The 19,116-nt window shown below is 43.6% G+C and overlaps 1 protein-coding gene across 2 annotated transcripts in view; it reads right to left on the bottom strand.

Annotated features, from left to right (window-relative positions):
- tmtc2a (transmembrane O-mannosyltransferase targeting cadherins 2a) overlaps positions 1–19,116 on the bottom strand; it is a 204,281-nt gene that overhangs the window by 74,760 nt on the left and 110,405 nt on the right. For both annotated transcript variants that reach the window (XM_038780384.1, XM_038780385.1), the window contains exons 3-4: positions 5,021–5,849; positions 4,801–4,915 (exon numbers count right to left, since the gene is read on the bottom strand). In XM_038780384.1, the coding sequence (XP_038636312.1) occupies positions 4,801–4,915; positions 5,021–5,849 (944 nt within the window). The remainder of the gene's footprint in view (positions 1–4,800; positions 4,916–5,020; positions 5,850–19,116) is intronic.

Here is a 19,116-nt window from a genome sequence, read left to right as displayed (position 1 = left end):
CAAAAGCACACGCGTCCCCGCTGAGGCCATGCTTCCCATTTTAAATGAGGGACAAAAATCCAATTTCATCCCACACACCATTTTCCTCTCACACTGCAGGCTTTTAAAAGAAGGTCTGTGGAGAAAATGGAAAGCCTGCTGGGGATGTTGGAATATTCTCAAAATTACTTGTAAAGTAGCTTCGCTCTTCACTATTAGGTACTGTGTTGTAATGTAGATATGCGCTCAATTTATCGGCTGCGTCCCCATGGAATCGGAATTCAGTAGATCCCGGGAGAGGCCTCTTCCGGGATTCCTGATGGTCGTTACGCCTCGTGAGATCAAACGAGATCATGTGAGATGCTGCGATCATGATACCGCCCACAATGGGTGGGACGCAGACTCACGGAGTCTGCTTTCGTCAGATTGAACCGGCTCCCGGGGTCCACTGGCCCCGCCGAAGACACCCCAGCCAGGCACCGAATAGCACTGGTCCTCACAATTGGGGATTAGGCATACCAGCACTGGGGGGGTTCTCCCAGCCGACTGGTCGGCTTTTGGGCAGGGTGGTACCCTGGCACTGCTGATGCCACCCAGGCACCATGGCAGTGCCAGCCTGGCACCGTGACAGTGGTACTGCCAGGGATGCCCTGCCCGTGAGAAGTGGGGTGCGGGGGGACTCGACGACCCCCCAAACAGGTGAGTTAAAAATGGTACTCGACCCTCTTAATCATATTTTGGTTTGATATTTTAAGTTTCATTTGTGATTTGCTTTTTGTTTCAGGCGGTATCCCGTTCAGGGGCTGCCCCTTGAATTTGTCCCTCAGTTTATTTGATTTAGTTCAATTGATTATTTGATTTCTTCAAAATAGGAATAAAGAAGCCACTAGGTTTCAGTGAGCATAATATCGCAGAACTTCATGTCCAGTTTAAAGGGGAGAAACTTGGTCTAAAACTCGTGCTTTGAACCTGAATAAAAGTACTTATAAGGGTATTAAGGCAGAAATGGCTAAAGTGAACTGGAAAACTAGTTTAAACTGAAGGAAAGTAGAAACATGTTGACTTTTAAGGTGATATTTAATCACTCTCTAAAAGGTTTTTCCCAGTGAGAAAACAGGACTTGTTGAGAAGAATGCATCATCCACGGCTAAATAAGGAAGTTATTAATCATCTTTATTATTATCATAAGTAGGCTTACATTAACACTGCAATGAAGTTAATGTGAAAATGTCACCACACTCCGGCGCCTGTTCGGGTACACTGAGGGAGAATTCAGAATGTCCAATTCACCTAACAGCACGTCCTTTGGGACTTTGTAGGAGGAAACCGGAGCACTTGGAGGAAACCCACGCAGATGCGGGGAGAACGTGCAGACTCTGCACAGACAATGACCCAAGCCGGGAATCAAATCTGGGACAAGCATTATACAAATCTGCAAAGATTAGTGGTAGGAATTTAGAAAAATTGCGATCACCAGGAAAATGGTGCTAGGAAAACTGTTAGAACTAAACACTCATAAGTCCCCAAGACTAGATGACCTGCACCCTGGGGCCTTAGAATATGTTGTGGAAATGCCGGTGTTGGACTGGGGTGAGCTCAGTCAGAAGTCTTACAACACCAGGTTAAAGTCCAACAAGTTTGTTTCAAATCACTAGCTTTCGGAGCATTGCTCCTTCCTCAGGTAGGAAAATAAGTAATCAAGAGGAAGTAGAGAGTCTGCAAAGAGACATAGTGGTAAAAAATTTGGTCAATGGCGTATAATAATAATAATCGCTTATTGTCCTATTGTCACAAGTAGGCTTCAATGACGTTACTGGTTAATGTGGGAAAATGAAGTTGTTCACTTTGGCGGGGAGAATAGAAAAGCAGTATACAATTTAACTGGCAAGAGATTGCAGAATTTGGTGGTCCAGAGGGATCTGGATGTCCTGGTACATGAATCACAAAAAGTTAATATGTATGTACAGCGAGTGATTAAGAAGGCAAATGGAATGCTGGCATTTATTGCAAGGGGAATGAAATATAAAAGTCAGGTGGTTTTACTGCAGCTGTCCAGGGCCTTGTGAGGCTACATCTGAATTACTGTGCACTGTTTATGTCGCCTTATTCGAAAGAGGATGTAATTGCATTAAAAGCAATTCAAAAAAGATTGAGTCAACTCATCCCTGAGCTGAAGTGTTTATCTTATATAGAAACATTGAACAGGTTGGGCCTACACCCACTGAGATTAGAAGAATCAGACGTGATCTTATTGAAACATGAGGGGACTGGATCAGGTGGATACCAGGAGGATACCTCTTGTGGGTTAGAATAGAACTGAGGGACATGGTTTACGATCACAAGGTCTCCCTTTTAAGATGAAGATGAGGAGATTTTTTTCCCTCAGAGGGTTGTAGGTCTGTGGAATTTCTTCCGCAGAAAGCAGTGTAGGTTGAATCGCTGAATTTATTCAAGGCAGAGTTCGACGGATTTTTGTTAGACAAGGAAGTCAAGGGTTATATCGGGACAGACAGAAAGGTGGGATTGAGACCAAAAGTAGGTCAGATATGATTTTAAATGGCGGAGCAGGCTTGAAGGAGTGTCTTATAATCCTGTGTTCCTATGATATGGAGGCTTTCATCAGATGTTGAGAGGTTTATATTTTCTGAGGAATATAAAATATTTTCCATTGATATTATATGGAATCTGAGGAGTGTACATAGTGCATACTGAGTGACTATCTGCGGAGAATACAAGGGGGTGCGCTTGCATGGTGGGGGTGCGGGCTGGTGGATGGGGGGGATGAAGAATATGACGAAGGCCTTTAGACGTTGTTGGGATCTAGGACACTGTGTTGGAGAACTGAGGTGAGCCTTCTAACTGGTCTGCCTCGACAGCCACATTCCTTACTGCGATCCGAGCCCAGTGTGCAAAGACAGAAAATAGTGAGTGAAGTCACACGTGGGTCAGATGTGCTGTTTGTGAGCCGCAAAGGTGCGGCTACGTTTCCTCATGCCTGCAGGGAGATTCGGTCCACAATCTGAGGGTTGTGTTCGGAATAAAGATTTTTTACATTTTAACATTGCACCAGACACAAACCTTCCTATTTACGGTGGTTAAATTTCCCCTCATTGTTTCTTCGTATGGTGCAATGATGAAAAGCAAGCTCTCCTAGCAGGCTGAAAGTTTGACTTTTTTGTGTGTGCTTATACATTATATGTGCATTTTAATGCTTTGATAGCCACGCTACTGAATCATGCTTATCTATGTGGCGAGAGGAACAATTTTACAGGAAGACAAAAATATTCGGTTCACACTTCTGGGCATGGGACACTTACGCTCTGTTAATTTATCTGAGAATCCCTTTGCCTACAACTAATGAAATGCACAAAACGTCCGAGTGTCACACAACCCTGTGGCTCAAACCTCGGAGAGAATGCCATTATTTTATGACACTGGATCCCAATGACGATCCTTTTCAGTTAAGTTATTTTGCAAGACGTTACAGCATGTTTTTGAATGTGCAACAAACATATTGCAGCTTATGATTTCTTTACAAATGTTATAAAATCATTATTTTCTTGTGGCTGTTCACATCTCCATATAAAAATTGAAAACAGATGGAATAGGCTTCATGGAAAATGAATGTTGAATTGTAAAAGTACTCCCAACAGAATTCAGTGAAATGGTCAGTTTTAGGTTTATTCTCTCCACATCTGCATCATGTGGGAATGAATCCACAAGGTCAGAAGTAGACTTGGTGTAAGACTAGAAAGCAAAAATGACTACATTTTTATTTCTATTCATTCATGGGATGTGGGTGTAGCAGGCTGTTGTTGCCCATCCCTAATTGCGTTGAACTGTGTGGCTTACCAGGCCATTCCAGAGGGCATTTAAGAGTCAACCACATTGCTGTGGATCTGGAGTCACATGTAGGCCAGACCAGATAAGGATGGCAGATTTCCTTCCCTAAAGGACATAAGTGAACCAGGTGGGCTTGTACAACAATCGGCAATGGTTTCATGGTCGTCATTAGACTTGTGATTCCAGATTTTATTTAATTTAAGTTTCGCCATCTGCCCTGATTCGAACCTGCGCCCCCAGAGCAGTATGCTGGGTCTCTGGATTACTAGTCCAGTGATGATTCCACTATGACACCACTCCCCCAACAACATTACACAATATATAAAGCACCATGTTTGCAAAGGAGGTATGAGGTCTCTGGGATGCTGACTATCCTGACAATAACAGCATCTTTCAATTTTGTTGAGCATGAATATGACCATACCTGCTCACAATCATTGGCATAAGTAAACTGACTTCTCATTGTCTCTGCCTAGTACTGATGAACAGACGCCTCCAACACAAATTGGTTTGAATTGTACCTGCAGACCTACGAGCATCGGGTCACGTCTGAAGCTGAACTGTGGAGTACTCAATAGCTAAATGCAAAATAGCAACTATCACTCCCCCTCCAAAAAAAACTAAAGAAAATCCTGAATACTCATTCCATATATTGTATCAGATTTCTTATGTAACACAATGTTGATTACATACTTACTTGCACAGATTGTGCCTTCACTCTCAATGTAACTTAAACCAAATGATATTTGCGGTTTGAACAGCTATGCAAGTGAGTGAATGTATTTTCTATTTAAGAACTGCATTAAAGAAATGCTGCTGTCTGAGGGGAACGAGATTAATGGAAACACTGCAACAGCGATTCATTGTACTAGTAAACAATATCTGTGTCACACAAATAGATCAATAGTGCCATTCATTGCATGTTTTATAATTGACCTGGTTAGGAAAAGGGGCAGCAGTTGAGTCATGCATACTTACAAATTATAAAGCATATCAGCCATGTTGCTGCGATAGTACAAGGCATTTCTATAGGCCTTTTCAGCTTCCAAAACTTTGCCTTGGCTTTTCAGAACATTCCCGAGGTTACCCCACGCTGCCAGGAAGAGAAAGCAGTTGTTCAAGTTGGTGGTAGAATCCGCTCAAACACGACACATGAACTCGACATTACGTTCCACTTTTTGAGATTAAAATTGTTTACCTTTCGCCGGATTCACTTTAATCCCTGATCTATATAACATTTCCTCATCATGCCAGTCTCTGTTCCTTAATATGGTTTTCGACCCATATAAAATGACTAAAGCAGCGGCTGCATATAAAACCAAGTTCTTAAAGACTCTCTTCTTCATTCTGAGAGAAAGCGTCCTTATGCCCAGTGTTACTAGTAAACAGAATCCCATGCTCGGAATGTACAGGATCCGCTCTGCTATTACAAAACCGACGTAAAAGAAAAGGTTAGTGGCTGGCAGGAATGGCACAATTAGCAGTGATAAAGAGAAAATGACAATGTTCTGAGCTTTTGGAAGTGGTAGTCCCTGAATTAAATCATTCTTCACAATGTAATCGTTTCTTGGTACAAAATAAAACCCCTGCTCATTGTTCCCATGGTCCATTGCTGAGTGGTAGCTGTGCCCATTTGTATTCTGCTTGCCATTCATCACCGTTTTCCCATTGCAAACTCTGTCTTTCGAAGAGCCCTTCAGGCTGATATAGCAGAGAAGCAGCAATCCGACGAAGAATGCTAACGTATGGAGGTTCCTCCAGTCACTGACTGTTCTTATCAATGGCACAGCATCCATCGACCAATCGAAGCTCATCGTGTCGGGACACAACAGTAGCCAAAGATTTGCGGCCGGCAAGTAATGAAAGGTTAAAGTTCGGGTCAGCAAGCTGTCCGAGTCGGCTGCTGGGTTGTCGGAGTTGGAGAAGCTTGGTGGCTTGTTACCCATCCAGTACAAGCGAAGTCCCAGTAAAGTGGCACCCCAGAGAGTCAGCAGTCCCACCCTTATCAAAAGGGAAGTAACCTGCCTCTAAAAGGAAAAGGAACAAAATAAATCAGGAGAGAAAATAAATAAACAAAACAATCAATTCTCAAGTAATATTCATATCATTTTTGCCAGTCTGAGGAAAGAAGACCTGAGGGCAAACTTTCAATTGGATGTTAATGCTGAGCAAGTGCTCAGTGCACTGAACTCTTAACGCACACGTCAGAGGAAACAGAACCAACCCCTGCACAGAAATGTCTTATTATATTTACATTATGTTCCAACAAAATCAACTCTGTGCTACTGTGAAATGGGTTAAAAGCCATACAGTTTTGAAAAGTTTTTAAAAAGAGCAGAGTCCGATAAAGAATTTCAGAGAACATCTACAAAACAAGGAGAGCAAAACAGCACTGCAAATGCTTAAAATCTGAAATAAAAACTCAAAATGCTAGAAGGGCGCAGATTAATGTTTCATTTCTGCAGCATTCACTTGTGGTAAAATCGAAAAGCAACAAAGAAAATAAGGTAGGACAGGAGTAAAATTTAATGTTTTTGTTTTAAAGTTCGTCTTAACTCACATTCAACAAGTACAGCCAAGGACTTAACTTTATGTACTTCATACGGCCTGTAATTTGTACCTGTGTCCTGTTTGCTGACTTATGTGTAGTTAATTATGTTGAACTTGATAAATAGTAACAGCTAGAAAATTGTGCTTAAGTGGAAAGGTATTTGAAGAAATCAGTCACCTTAGGTTTGACTGTCCCCACAGATTACCAATGGGGGTGGGGGGGGGGGGGGGGTGGGGGGGGGGGGGGGGGGCTGTAACCTCCTCCTCATGCTGAGGTACCATCATGAAAATATTTTTTTGATGTCTTAGACATAATGATCCGCCATTTTTCACAGAAGAGATTCAAGAAAGCAGTCCCATTCCAAAGGCTTCTAGAAACTACTAGGCCCTGAAGAAGAGTAACATAGACCGAATGCTTTAATGAAAATGAAAAAATGAAAATCGCTTATTGTCACGAGTAGGCTTCAATGAAGTTACTGTGAAAAGTCCCTAGTCGCCACATTCCGGCGCCTGTTCGGGGAGGCTGGGACGGGAATTGAACCGTGCTGCTGGCCTGCCTTGGTCTGCTTTAAAAGCCAGCGATTTAACCCAGTGTGCTAAACCAGCCCCAACATAAAGAGTTTTTTCCAACTCTTTCCCCTGGCGGGATCTTTCAGTCCTGTCGAAGTTGACCCCTGATGGCATGAAAAGTAAGCCATGCAAAACACTGTACACTTTGACGAGACTGGAAGATCCTACAAATGACCAATGATGAGCTGCCTCCGCCACAAAGTAATTTGGGCCGTCAGCCCTGTTTCTCTTTCCATAAATGCTGCCAGACCTGCTGAGTTTTTCCATCATTTTCTGTTTTTGTTTTTGGCTTTGAAGGCCAGTTTTAAGAGAAGATATACACAGGGGATGGGTTTCTCTGACTTACCACTGTTGTAACCAACTCTTCCTCCTGCTAATACTTTGCCAACATTAAAATGACCGTATACAAATACCTACAATACTTCTGCACACTGGCATCAATTGCCAAGCATTGGTACTTCTATGTCTTCTTTCTAACAGCACTGGAAAACTTAAGGAGCGGAATCTGGTCTTGGGCAAGAGCATCGAATGGGCCATCGCAAATCGATGGCCAGGTTTACAACACACTCGATTTTCTATTTTTTTTTTTTGTTTATAAATTTAGAGTACCCAATTGATTTCTTCCAATTAAGGGGCAATTTAGTGTGGCCAATTCACCTACCTTGCACATCTTTGGGTTGTGGGGGTGAAACCCATGTAATCCTCAGGGACCCCATGCAAGGGTATCCACACTTGGAGAGTGTCGGTGTGTGTGGGGGGGGGGGGGGGGGTGACAATGCTCATGGGTGGTAGGTGTGAGGGTCCCTCAAGCTCATTTAGAGTTTGGAGCACCCTTTCAAAAGGGGGCCCCAATCTCTGAGGAGCCGGTCTGGCCAGCAGGTTCAGTTCCCCAGTGATGAAAATAATTTAAGTGTGGGCTAAATCGCTGAGAAATTCCCCAGGGCCAAAATAGTGACTAAGTTGTTAGATAATGGTAGGGAACTCGCTGACAGAGTTGGCGGGAAAACTCCCAGCAAACCTGCCACAAATGACACTGAGAAACGTTTCCATCAGGTCACGCCCAATGTGTTTTGCGGCTTAGGAAGATGAGGACATTGCCGGGTAGAGCCCAGAAAAGGCAGCAGGGGCAGCGAGTTTGGAGAAACATTGAGAGAGGCGAGAAGCTGAATTCTGACCTGCCTGAGTCCACACTCCTTTCCAAGTAGGATTGTTTAAAGAAAAAAAAAATATTTTAAAGCAGAGCAGTCTTGTCTGAAGACAATGAAGAGTTTAAAACAACTTAGTTGAAGCAGCTATTTGAAGATACTCAGCCAGAGTCTGAAGGGATTCCAACCACAGCTAAATCTGTTTTATAATATAAGTACTACTCTATGCCCTGATACTTTTAAGCTGGAATAAGAGCTGTATGTTTCTTTTGTTCTTGTTTAATGGGGAATTGTATAGGTGGGTTAAGGGGTAAGCTGTTCTTTTTGAGTATGAAGTTTAAATTTTAATGCTGTATTCTTAATAAAGTTTTGTTATAAAATCTAAACCCTATTTCTGCATCCAATCACTCCTGGAGTGAATAATTATTTCTGCACAGTCTTAAAATAATCTAAAATATTGGGGTTTGGTCCAGTATTCTAGCCACTGTTGGCATCTGGTCTGGGAACATAATAAATGCCAAATCGCCAGATCTTTTTTCACTCCATCCAGTAATCTTTTCCATTCAGAACAATAGAATAGAAAATCGAGGGCAGCATGAAAATGAAAAATGAAATGAAAATCGCTTATTGTCACGAGTGGGCTTCAATGAAGTTACTGTGAAAAGCCCCTGGTCACCACATTCCGGTGCCTGTCCGGGGAGGCTGGCACAGGAATCGAACCGTGCTGCTGGCCTGCTTGGTCTGCTTTAAAAGCTAGCGATTTAGCCCAGTGAGCTAAACCAGCCCCTATGGTGTTGCAGTGGTTAGCACTGCTGCCTCACAGCGCCGAGGTCCCAGGTTCGATCCAGGTTCTGGGTCACTGTCTGTGTGGAGTTTGCACATTCTCCCCCTGTTTGCACTTTGGGAATGCCCGGGTGCCAGTGCAAAGGTGCCAATGTGGCAGTGCCAAGGTGCCCATGTTCTGGGGGGGAGGGCCAGGGAGCCACCCTGCTCTGTCTCTGATCACCCAGAGGCCTCCAACGGCCTGAGAAACCCTTTGGGTGCCGTTCCACCTGGTCAATGTTTGTGTGGACCAGTCGTGCATAGCGCATGGCTGGGGCCTCCCTAGGGAGACCAGTAAATCCCGGGTGAGCTCGCTGATTTCAGTTTAAAACTGACTTAAGCAAGCGTGGCTTGGTCACGCCCATTATGGTCAGGATCACGATCCTGACGCCTTGCAAGATCTGGGTAGATCTCGCGAGACATACTGATTGCTGGGAAGCCCGCAGGAGGCTTCACCTGGCATCCACTGGGCACACCGCGCTCCCGTTCGAGTGCAACGCAACTGGTAGATCTCTGCAGGCTGCAAAAGCACATTTACTCCCCAGGGACCTCCCCAGTCAATCCATATTTTTCTGGTCAATTTCACATCAGAAGCAAAACAAAATCCTTTTTTAAAACATAACCACTGCAGCCAAACAAATTATTCACATTTTATTATGCAACAGGATTAGCAGAGCTGTGAACCTTTCAGGTATTTCTGCTTCAATCCAGATTTAAATATTTCATTAGAAAACTACAAGAGTCTTTTTGATTAAAAAAGCGAATCTTTCAGGCGAGATTGCATCCTGACTGTGGGCTGTGGCCATTTGTCTCTCTGTGAAATGGCATTTTATTCTTCAGGATCCTCATGGAAGGAAGGGCACTGGTTATATAGCATCATGGAAGCATTTATGTGGCACTGGATTACCGAAGACGCTGGTCTGCTCCAGCTCTCTGAATGGACAAAACAACTGGAAAAAACATGGATTCGTCACCCAAACATAATGCAGTCAATGTGATTCAGTAGCGGGCAAATTTTAGTTGGAATAATTAGCTTCCTGGAATAAATCTCACTCAGCCTTGTCACTACAAACAAGTAAGGTTGAGGAGTTAACTATGACCGCTATTTGCATGAGAGACATTTTATGCATGCCCGTGTATTTTAAAATTGGATATGGATCTCAGCATAACCTGAAAGCGTTTCTAAGGAATGGACTAAGTAAAGGGCTGGCACAATTAAAACTGCTCAAAATTCTTGATTTTAATAAAACATTTATTAATATTCTTTCAGTTCTATATCAGTCATTCCGAATCCTTGCACTGGAACAATTGTGCAGATAAAAGGGTCTTCTCTTGTCCATTATCAAATGCTATTATTTTCAACTCTTCAAATGGTAGCTCACTCCTTACAAGGTCTTTTCTGTTCAGTTAATTGAAATGTTATTGTCAGCCACAGTTTGTCCTTGGAACATTAACAATGACGTAAAATAATTTCCTCTTGTGCATGAAAACCGTCACCAGTATGCCTTATTGTGCAGAGGCCAAGTGTAAAATCAAGGCATCATGCCACACAAATAACTTGACAAGGCAAAGTCTGGCCCAAATCAAGCTTTGGTCATTTTTGGGCCTGAGTAAGCTTGAATCCTTCCGACGCTGTTTCTGGATGCAAATTTCTACAAAGATATGTGGACAAATTTTATATTTTCAGTTTGGCTCGCATTTTGATATGCTGGGGTGGTTTTGGAAGAAACAAAACCAAATATATGAACTGCAGCCAATATCCACATGCCTGCAATTGCATCCTATCTGTGCAAACAGCTTCATAGAACATAGAACATAGAACAGTACAGCACAGAACAGGCCCTTCGGCCCTCGATATTGTGCCGAGCAATGATCACCCTACTCAAACCCACGTATCCACCCTATACCCGTAACCCAACAACCCCCCCCTTAACCTTACTTTTTAGGACACTACAGGCAATTTAGCATGGCCAATCCACCTAACCCGCACATCTTTGGACTGTGGGAGGAAACCGGAGCACCCGGAGGAAACCCACGCACACACGGGGAGGACGTGCAGACTCCACACAGACAGTGACCCAGCCGGGAATCGAACCTGGGACCCTGGAGCTGTGAAGCATTTATGCTAACCACCATGCTACCGTGCTGCCCCAATTCATTATAAGAATATAAATACAGTCCATCAAACACGCGTCACCGTTCTGTAAGATCATGGCTAATCTTATACATCCAACTCCACTTTCCCACCTTATCTCGTTATTCTGTTAGTCCCCAAAATCCCAGACATCCACCACCCCATCCGTGGAAGAGAATTCCAAAGATTCACAAGCCTCCTTCTCGGAGTCTTAAATGGTCAAACTCTTACTCCGAGACTATGGCCCCTAGTTCTGGATTCTCCAACCAGAGGACAAAGCCTCTCAGCCTCTACTCTGTTAGGGTCCCCATATATTTCTCTGAGATCAACCCGCATTCTTCTCAATGCCACTGAGAGCTATAGGAGCATCAATATCACGGCAATACCATCATTTTCAAGCTGACCGCTAAGCCACATACCAAGCTGAGTTGAGTATACATTACCAATTCTTCATCATTGCTGGACAATATTCAAGTATTCCTTATAAAATATCATGTGAAAGCACAAGCAGAAGGACTAGAATAGTTGAAGAGGAAGAGATCGATCACCATCTTCTCAGTGAAGCAGCAATGCAGCCTTGCCTGTGTTGCTCAGGTCCCAAGAATATATTGAACATCAAAGTTAATTTGGAGCCAAGTCCTTTTCTTAGAAAATATTAGAAACAACATTGAGTTTTGAATTCCATCAAAAATTGCTTTTGTGCTGTTTTAATCCGAAAATAAGCACTAACGAAATGGTGAAAATTTGTTCTCAATTGTCAACTCCACAAGGACGTTTCAATTTTATGGTTCCGACCACATGTACCAGTAACCTAATTCAATGGAAAATGTGACTAAGTAAGCTATTTACTGGAGCTGCAGCTCTCTGATTAACTGTTGAAACTACAACAGATCAACACATTTAGAAGAATGCGGAAAATTCCCCAGTCGGCAAATCCTGGGCACCGATACCCAGTTCATGTTAAGAGCAAATTATTAGTGGCGAAGAATCTAAACAGTTCAATTACTGAACCTCCAGGGGATCTGACTAGAAACTCAACCTGACCCTACCTCCCCTCCTCCTTTCATCGTTAATATATGGAAAGCTTTTGAATGCCAGCACTAACTTTAATCCTGTTTAGTACAAAATAAGAGGTTTACTGGTTCCCAGTAGGCATTATATTTGAGTCAAATCATTATAAGCATGAAACAATCCAGCCTTTTATTATGTATGCATGTGAGTGTGTCCTCCAAGATGCATGAGATTTGAAAAGAAAATACTTCCACAGATATCGGAACTTATTTCGGAATTCCAAAGGAAATCGGTCAAAAAGAAAATAGAAAATAAGAGCGCAATACTTGATCAGCTGCATGAAGAATTGATTCTTTCACTTTCAAGGAGCATAATATCATGCAAATTCCTTGGCCTCGTTTCAAACAACATCCTCCTGGAGTGGTTGTCCTTGCAGCCCAGGGCGAGGGAAGAAAAAGTGCTCTCCGAACAAGAAACACGTTTAGTAATCTTTTTAGCCAAGTAATTAGCTTTCCCAAAAGCTAAAGCCAACTGCAAATATACTTCACTTTCTTTCTTTTCTGGCACCTCATTCCTAAGCTGCCTCTGTCCATGTGTCACTTGGTGTCAAATGTGTGGAGACTTGCTTGTTGAATGGAGAGTTGGCTTGAAAATGCACTCATTGTTCAGCCTTCCATTTCCCCAGCCCCTCAAAACAAAATGAAACTGAGAGCCAAAGAATGCGCACATGATGGGAAGGAAAATGAACAAGATAGGGAAGAAAGGTTTCACTATTTATTTTCACTTATCCTTTGCCTAGTTCTGAAAACGTTGACAACAGCATGATAAAAATGGTTAATTTGCAGATTTGAGCTCTTAAAATTAACTCACTTTGGGCTGGAAGGTGAGGAGGAAATGTGGAGGCAAATTGAACCCGAAATGCGAAGCCCTTGAAATTATAACTCCTGGACCTTATTTGAATGCCCCAGTAGGAATGGCATCATGGAGTTGGATTTTGTTTATTGTCACGTGTACCAAGGTGCTGTTGAAACAATTTTTCTACAAGCAGCTCACACAAGGTACACAATGTAACTACATAAACACCGACATCGGATGAAGCAGGGGTGTATTGTTAATGAGGTCAGTCCGTAAGAGGGTCGTTTAGGAGTCTGGTAACAGTGGGGAAGAAGCTGTTTTTGAGTCTGTTCATGCGTGTTCTCAGACTTTTGTATCTCCTGCCTGATGGAAGAAGTTGAAAGAGTGAGTACGCCGGGTGGGAGGGGTCTTTGTTCATGCTGCCCGCTTTCCCCAGGCAGCGGGAGGTGCAGATGGAGTCAATGGATGGGAGGTACGTTTGTGTGATGGATTGGGCTGTGTTCACGATGCTCTGAAGTTTCTTGCGGTCTTGGGCCAAGCAGTTGCCATACCAGGCTGTGTTGCAGCCAGATAGGATGCTTTCTATGATGCATCTGTAAAAGTTGGTAAGAGTTAATGTGGACATGCCGAATTTCCTTAGTTTCCTGAGGAAGTATAGGCGCTGTTGTGCTTTCTTGGTTGTAGCGTTGACGTGGGTGGAGTAGGACAGATCTTTGGAGATGTGTACCCCCAGGAATTTGAAACTGTCAAACATTTCCACCTCGGGCCTGTTGATGCTGACAGGGGTGTATACAGTACTTTGCTTCCTAAAGTCAATGGCCAGCTCTTTAGTTTTGCTGGAATTGAGGGATAGATTGTTGTCACTGCGCCACTCCACTCGGTTCTCTATCTCTCTCCTGTATTCAGACTCGTCGTTATTCGAGAGCCGGCCCACTATGGTCGTATCGTCAGCAAACGTGTAGATGGAGTTGGAACCAAATTTTGCCATGCAGTCATGTGCGTACAGGGAGTATAGTAGGGGGCTAAGTGCGCAGCATATGGGGCCCCGGTATTGAGGACTATTGTGGAGGAGGTGTTGTTGTTTATTCTTACTGATTGTGGTCTGTGAGTTAGAAAGTCGAGGATCCATCTGGCAGAGTTGGTAGATGCTGAGTTCAAAAAGGGTGAGGGTCGGTTGGGGGGAGGGGGGGGGGAGAGACCTTGGTACACAAAGCCCTAATTATCCACAAGAAAACTTGAAAAGGCAAAATAAAATCATCTAACTGGGTCTCCTGTGTTCTGGATGCTGCCTGCTACTAGCTTTGGCAGGTGGGTCTGAGACTGTGCAACCATTCATTGACCCACAGTTAAAATTGCTGGGGGTCCCAATGACATCATCAGGACTCTGTTGCCATTCCCATTTAAATTAGGCCCCAGCTCCTCCAAGGCGGATGGCCTTCGGTGCCTGATATCAGATGAGTTAAGAAGAAGGTTGGGCGGCAGTACGGTGGCACAGTGGTTAGCACTGCAGTCTTGCGGTGCTGAGTTCGCAGGTTCGATCCCGGCTCTGAGTCATTGTCCGTGTGGAGTTTGCACATTCTCCCCGTGTTTGTGTGGGTTTCATCCCGACAACCCAAAAGATGTGCAGGGAAGGTGGATTGGCCACTCTAAATTGCCTCTTCATTGGAAAAAAATGAATTGGGTATTCTAAATTTATAAAAAAAGAAGAAAAAGGGTAGAGCGGGAACACAAAGCCATCTTGACATTATAAAACCAGAGATCTGCAAAGTAATTTTGGCCCAGCAGGCTCAGTAACCCCTATCACATTTCATCATATTCAGGCATTCTTCACACAACTGAGAGAGTGGACAGGTAAACTTGAGAACATATCTCCATATTTTAAACAAACTCTCTGTCCATCAACTGGCAGCCATATATGCAATTTGCTCCATATGTGTTTGTTCGCAATTAGCAGCCCAGCTAACAGCTGACAAAAATCATCACCCACTCGACTGATAGATCTGAATATCAGCTAAAACCATGATAATAGCAGTATGATAGGAACAGTGTAACGCTTTTCATTTGACCATTGAAATTGGTTGAGTTGGTACTTATCTTTGCTTGAAAGCTGCTTTTAGTGACATTTGAAGGAGGACGGAAGATTAACATTGTGCGCTCTACGACAAATTAACAGAAGTGTGGGCAGCACGGATTGGCGCAGTGGATTAGCCCTGCTGCTTCACAGCGTCGAGGTCCCAGGTTCGATCCTGGCTCTGGGTCACTGTCCGTGTGGAGTTTGCATATTCTCCCCGTTTTTGCATAGGTTTCGCCCCCACAACCCAAAGATGTGCAGGGTAGGTGGATTGAACACGCTAAATTGCCCCTTAATTGGAAAAAATGAATGAATTGGGTACTTTAAATTTCAAAAAAAAATTAACAGAAGTGTTTCAAGTAGGGTGTTTGGAAAGTACATGCAACTATATTCCTTTTGCTAATACCCTCTTTGACAAGGGCTTGCCATGACCCTCGGGTTCACATTTTCAGAGGCTGCAATGGAATGGAGTGACGAGGAATAAAGCAGCTGGCACAATGTGCACTCCCAGACCATTACAGGGATCTGCTTTATTCACAGTCTGTTTACAGCTCGATTTCATTCAGCATGTTAATTATTCTTTCCATTTCTGCTAAGTATTCATTATATTGATATTTTCCAATCATAGTGAGCCTCATGAGGCAGTTATACCAGTACATGCCAATGGGGAGGATGTATGCACTCAAAGCATGTGGCATGCTCTCCAGTAATATTGACAATGTCCATGTAGATTTGCACATTAATATAACAACAATTCACATTCACATCACGCCTTTAACTTAATAAAAGCCCCGAGGTGTTTTACAGGAGCGTTAGCAAGAAAAACCGAACACCAAGCCGCAAAAGGCTTGAACAAATGACTGGAAGGTTGAACACGGATATAGTTCTGAAGAAGCATCTTAAAGAAGGAAAGAGGGATATAAAGATGGAGCTCAGAATATTGACCTCTGACGGCATGGTCATCAACGTGGACGAATTGAAATTGGGATGATCGAGAAGGCAGAATTAGAGAAACACAGAGATTTCAGAGGGTTGTGAGGCTGGAGTAGTTTACAAAGATAGGGAGAGATGATGGAATAGAAAGATGTGAAAACAACAATAAGAATTTCAGATCGATGTGTGCTTAACAAGGACCTGATGTAGGATTGCGAGCATAGGGGTGATGGGAACTTGATGCAAGTAAAGATATGTGCAGCGGAATTTTGAATTCCTTCAAAGTTACTCATGGTAGAATGCGAGAGGCTGATCAAAAGAGCATTGGAATAGTCAAATTTAAATATCAAAGAGGCACAGATGATGGTTTCAGCAACAGGGGCTGTGTCAGATGATGTTATGCAAATAGCAATGGGCGGTATTAGTGAAGGCGCTGATATGTAAACTGAAATTCATCTCGGGGTCATTTTGGGGGAAAAGTGTTCCTGGCTTTTCCAGCTAAATTTTTGAATACTTTGAAAAACAAATCCACACTGTCACGCTGGCAGAACGAGCTCTGAATGAGCCCACCCCACCAGCAACCTCCGTTTTCTCAAAATCACAACACCCCTTTTAAAGGGAGGCCTGATGTAAAAAATGGAAATGGAAAAAAACATAGATCCCACGGAAACAGAATTACCCCCCCCCCCCCCCCCCCCCCCCCCCAAGGATACAGAACCAACAACACTCAAGAAGCTCGACACCATCCAGGGCAAAGCAGCCCACTTGATTGCTCCTCCTTCCACAAACATTCAAACCCTCCACCAATGATGAACAGTGGCGGCCACGTGTACCATCTACAAGCACTGGAGTAATTTACCAAGGTTCCTTGGACCACCTTCCAAACCCACGACCACTACCATCTAGAAGGACAAGAGCAGCAGATACCTGGGAACCCCACCACTTTGAGGTTCCCCTCCAAGTCACTCACCACCCTGACTTGGAAATATATCGCTGTTCATTCAGTCGCTGGGGCAACATCCTGGAACTCCCTAACAGCACAGTTGGTGTACCTACACCTCAAGGACTGCAGCGGTTCAAGAAGGCAATTCACCACCACCTTCTGAAGGGCAACTAGGGATAGGCAATAAATGCTGGCCTAACCAGCTATGCTAACATCCTGTAAATGAATTGAAACATTTTTAAAATCTCTCCCATTGGTCCACCGGTATCGCCCCTGGCATTGACCAGGGACTGACCCCTAGCAATGCCCAGGGATTCACCCCTGGCACCATTCAAGCACTGACCTCTAGAAGTAGCAGGGGCAGTTCCAGGGAACCAGGCCAGGGGGCAGTGCCAGGGCACTACTAGGGTATTGCTCAGGCATGACCCTCTCACCCAGGGAACTGAACCTACCTGTGCGCCCAGAGTGGGTTCTATTCACCAGTTTCCCACTTTTAAAAACCTGTTGTTAACCCCGACAATGTGAATATATTATAATGGGTTCTTGTTATTGCACAGTGGGACCCCCATTAAGTCACTGGCGGGGGACAGGGACAATTGAGCGGGGAACCCCACTGGTGTAAAAGCCATTTTGGGACTCCCCCTCGACTCTCCGCTCCCACTGCATATCATTAGTATGGCCAACTTCCTTCTATTTGCTGTTCTGAGGATAATTGTTTTAGTGCTTCTTAAGTTTTGGATGACTTGTGAAGAGTTTTGATGACAATATGAGACCAAAGCAACCATTGTGTATGATGCTTGTTTGAATGCTGAGATAAAATTACTTTCTAGGAATCACTATGCGATTTATGATATTACACAGTGTAATCAGTGAAGATTTTTTTTTCTCTCATTTCTCTGATGAATCAGTTAGTAGGACATTCAACATAACTGATGCTTGATGATTGTTTCACTGAAGAATAAATGATTCAATGCAAAATTGATAAGGTAAGAAACAGCAGAAACTGGAAATCTGAAATATAAACAGAAAATGCTGAAAATACTCAGAAGGTGTGGCGACATCTGCAGCGGGAGAAACAAAGTTAATGGGTTGGATTCTATTATATTTTTAAGCAGATATGGGTGAGGGGAAAAGATTGGCTGGTAGGAGCAGGAAAGAAGGGATGAGAAGGGTGACAGGGTGGAAGGCAGGAACGATTTGAAGAACAAAAGGGATAATAGTGCAAGGGAAAAGTGATGGTAGTGATGGTAATGGGGCAAGTGAAGAAACAAGATATGGGTTAGAGGAGATGTAAATGGCAACACCAAAACCATAGCCAGTATGTTCTGTGTGAAAAGATGGGTGCAATGTTTAGGAACTCGATGTCAAGTTCAAAGACACGTAATTGAAAGATTATGGGTGGGATTCTCCATCCCACCAGCCCCGTTTTCCGGCATGGTGCGTCCCTGGCAGCAGTGGGATTCTCCGTTCCCGCAGCCTGCCAATGGGATTTCCCATTGTGGCCACCCCCACGCCGTCGGGAAACCGGCGGGCGTGGGTGCTGTGCCGGCGAAGTGGAGGATCCGCCGACGGAGAATCCCGCAGAATATTCTCCTTTTCTATCCACATCCCTCACTTCTCGCTGAGCACGTGTGTCAATTTATGAAGTTCAAATCGTTAAGAGGGAACGTGAAACAAAAATTTGGCACCAATAACCAACATCCTGATTTAATTAGCATCTATCTGCCTTTTAGTTGCACATCCAATTAAAACAGAATGAGGAGCAAAATCTCAAATTTGCTAACTGCTGATTAGAGTTGGTCCAAAGAATCATTTTGTTGAAAACTAATTATATTGCTCGATATTAGTGTGGAATAATATTAACAAACAATCACAGAAGCTACAGAAAATCACATTTGATTGTCCACACAAAATAAAATCACTACTGGGCCTTAAAGAAAAATCTCCATAGTTCCAGATGATGATAGGCTGCTTTACCCTTTGAGCTGACTGATGGTGATTTAACATGAGAACCGCCACACCGCAGGCAAGGGGCAAAGTTGAGAGGCCTTGATGAATAACCTCAGCTGGTACGGGAATTGAATCCACGCTGCTGGCCTCGCTTTGCATCACAAACCAGCTGTCCAGCCAGCCGGGCTAAACGGCCCTTATCCTCCTTATTGGGCCTTATCAGATTGTCAAAGAACTTACGACAAATCCGTACATTGTTGGCCTGCATTGGAATGTAACATATAAGGGGCATGGCATAAATGCAAAAGTC

This window comes from Scyliorhinus canicula, chromosome 20 (assembly GCF_902713615.1).
Source record: "Scyliorhinus canicula chromosome 20, sScyCan1.1, whole genome shotgun sequence".
NCBI lineage: Eukaryota > Metazoa > Chordata > Chondrichthyes > Carcharhiniformes > Scyliorhinidae > Scyliorhinus > Scyliorhinus canicula.
This window is presented reverse-complemented; position numbering and strand designations above follow the sequence as displayed.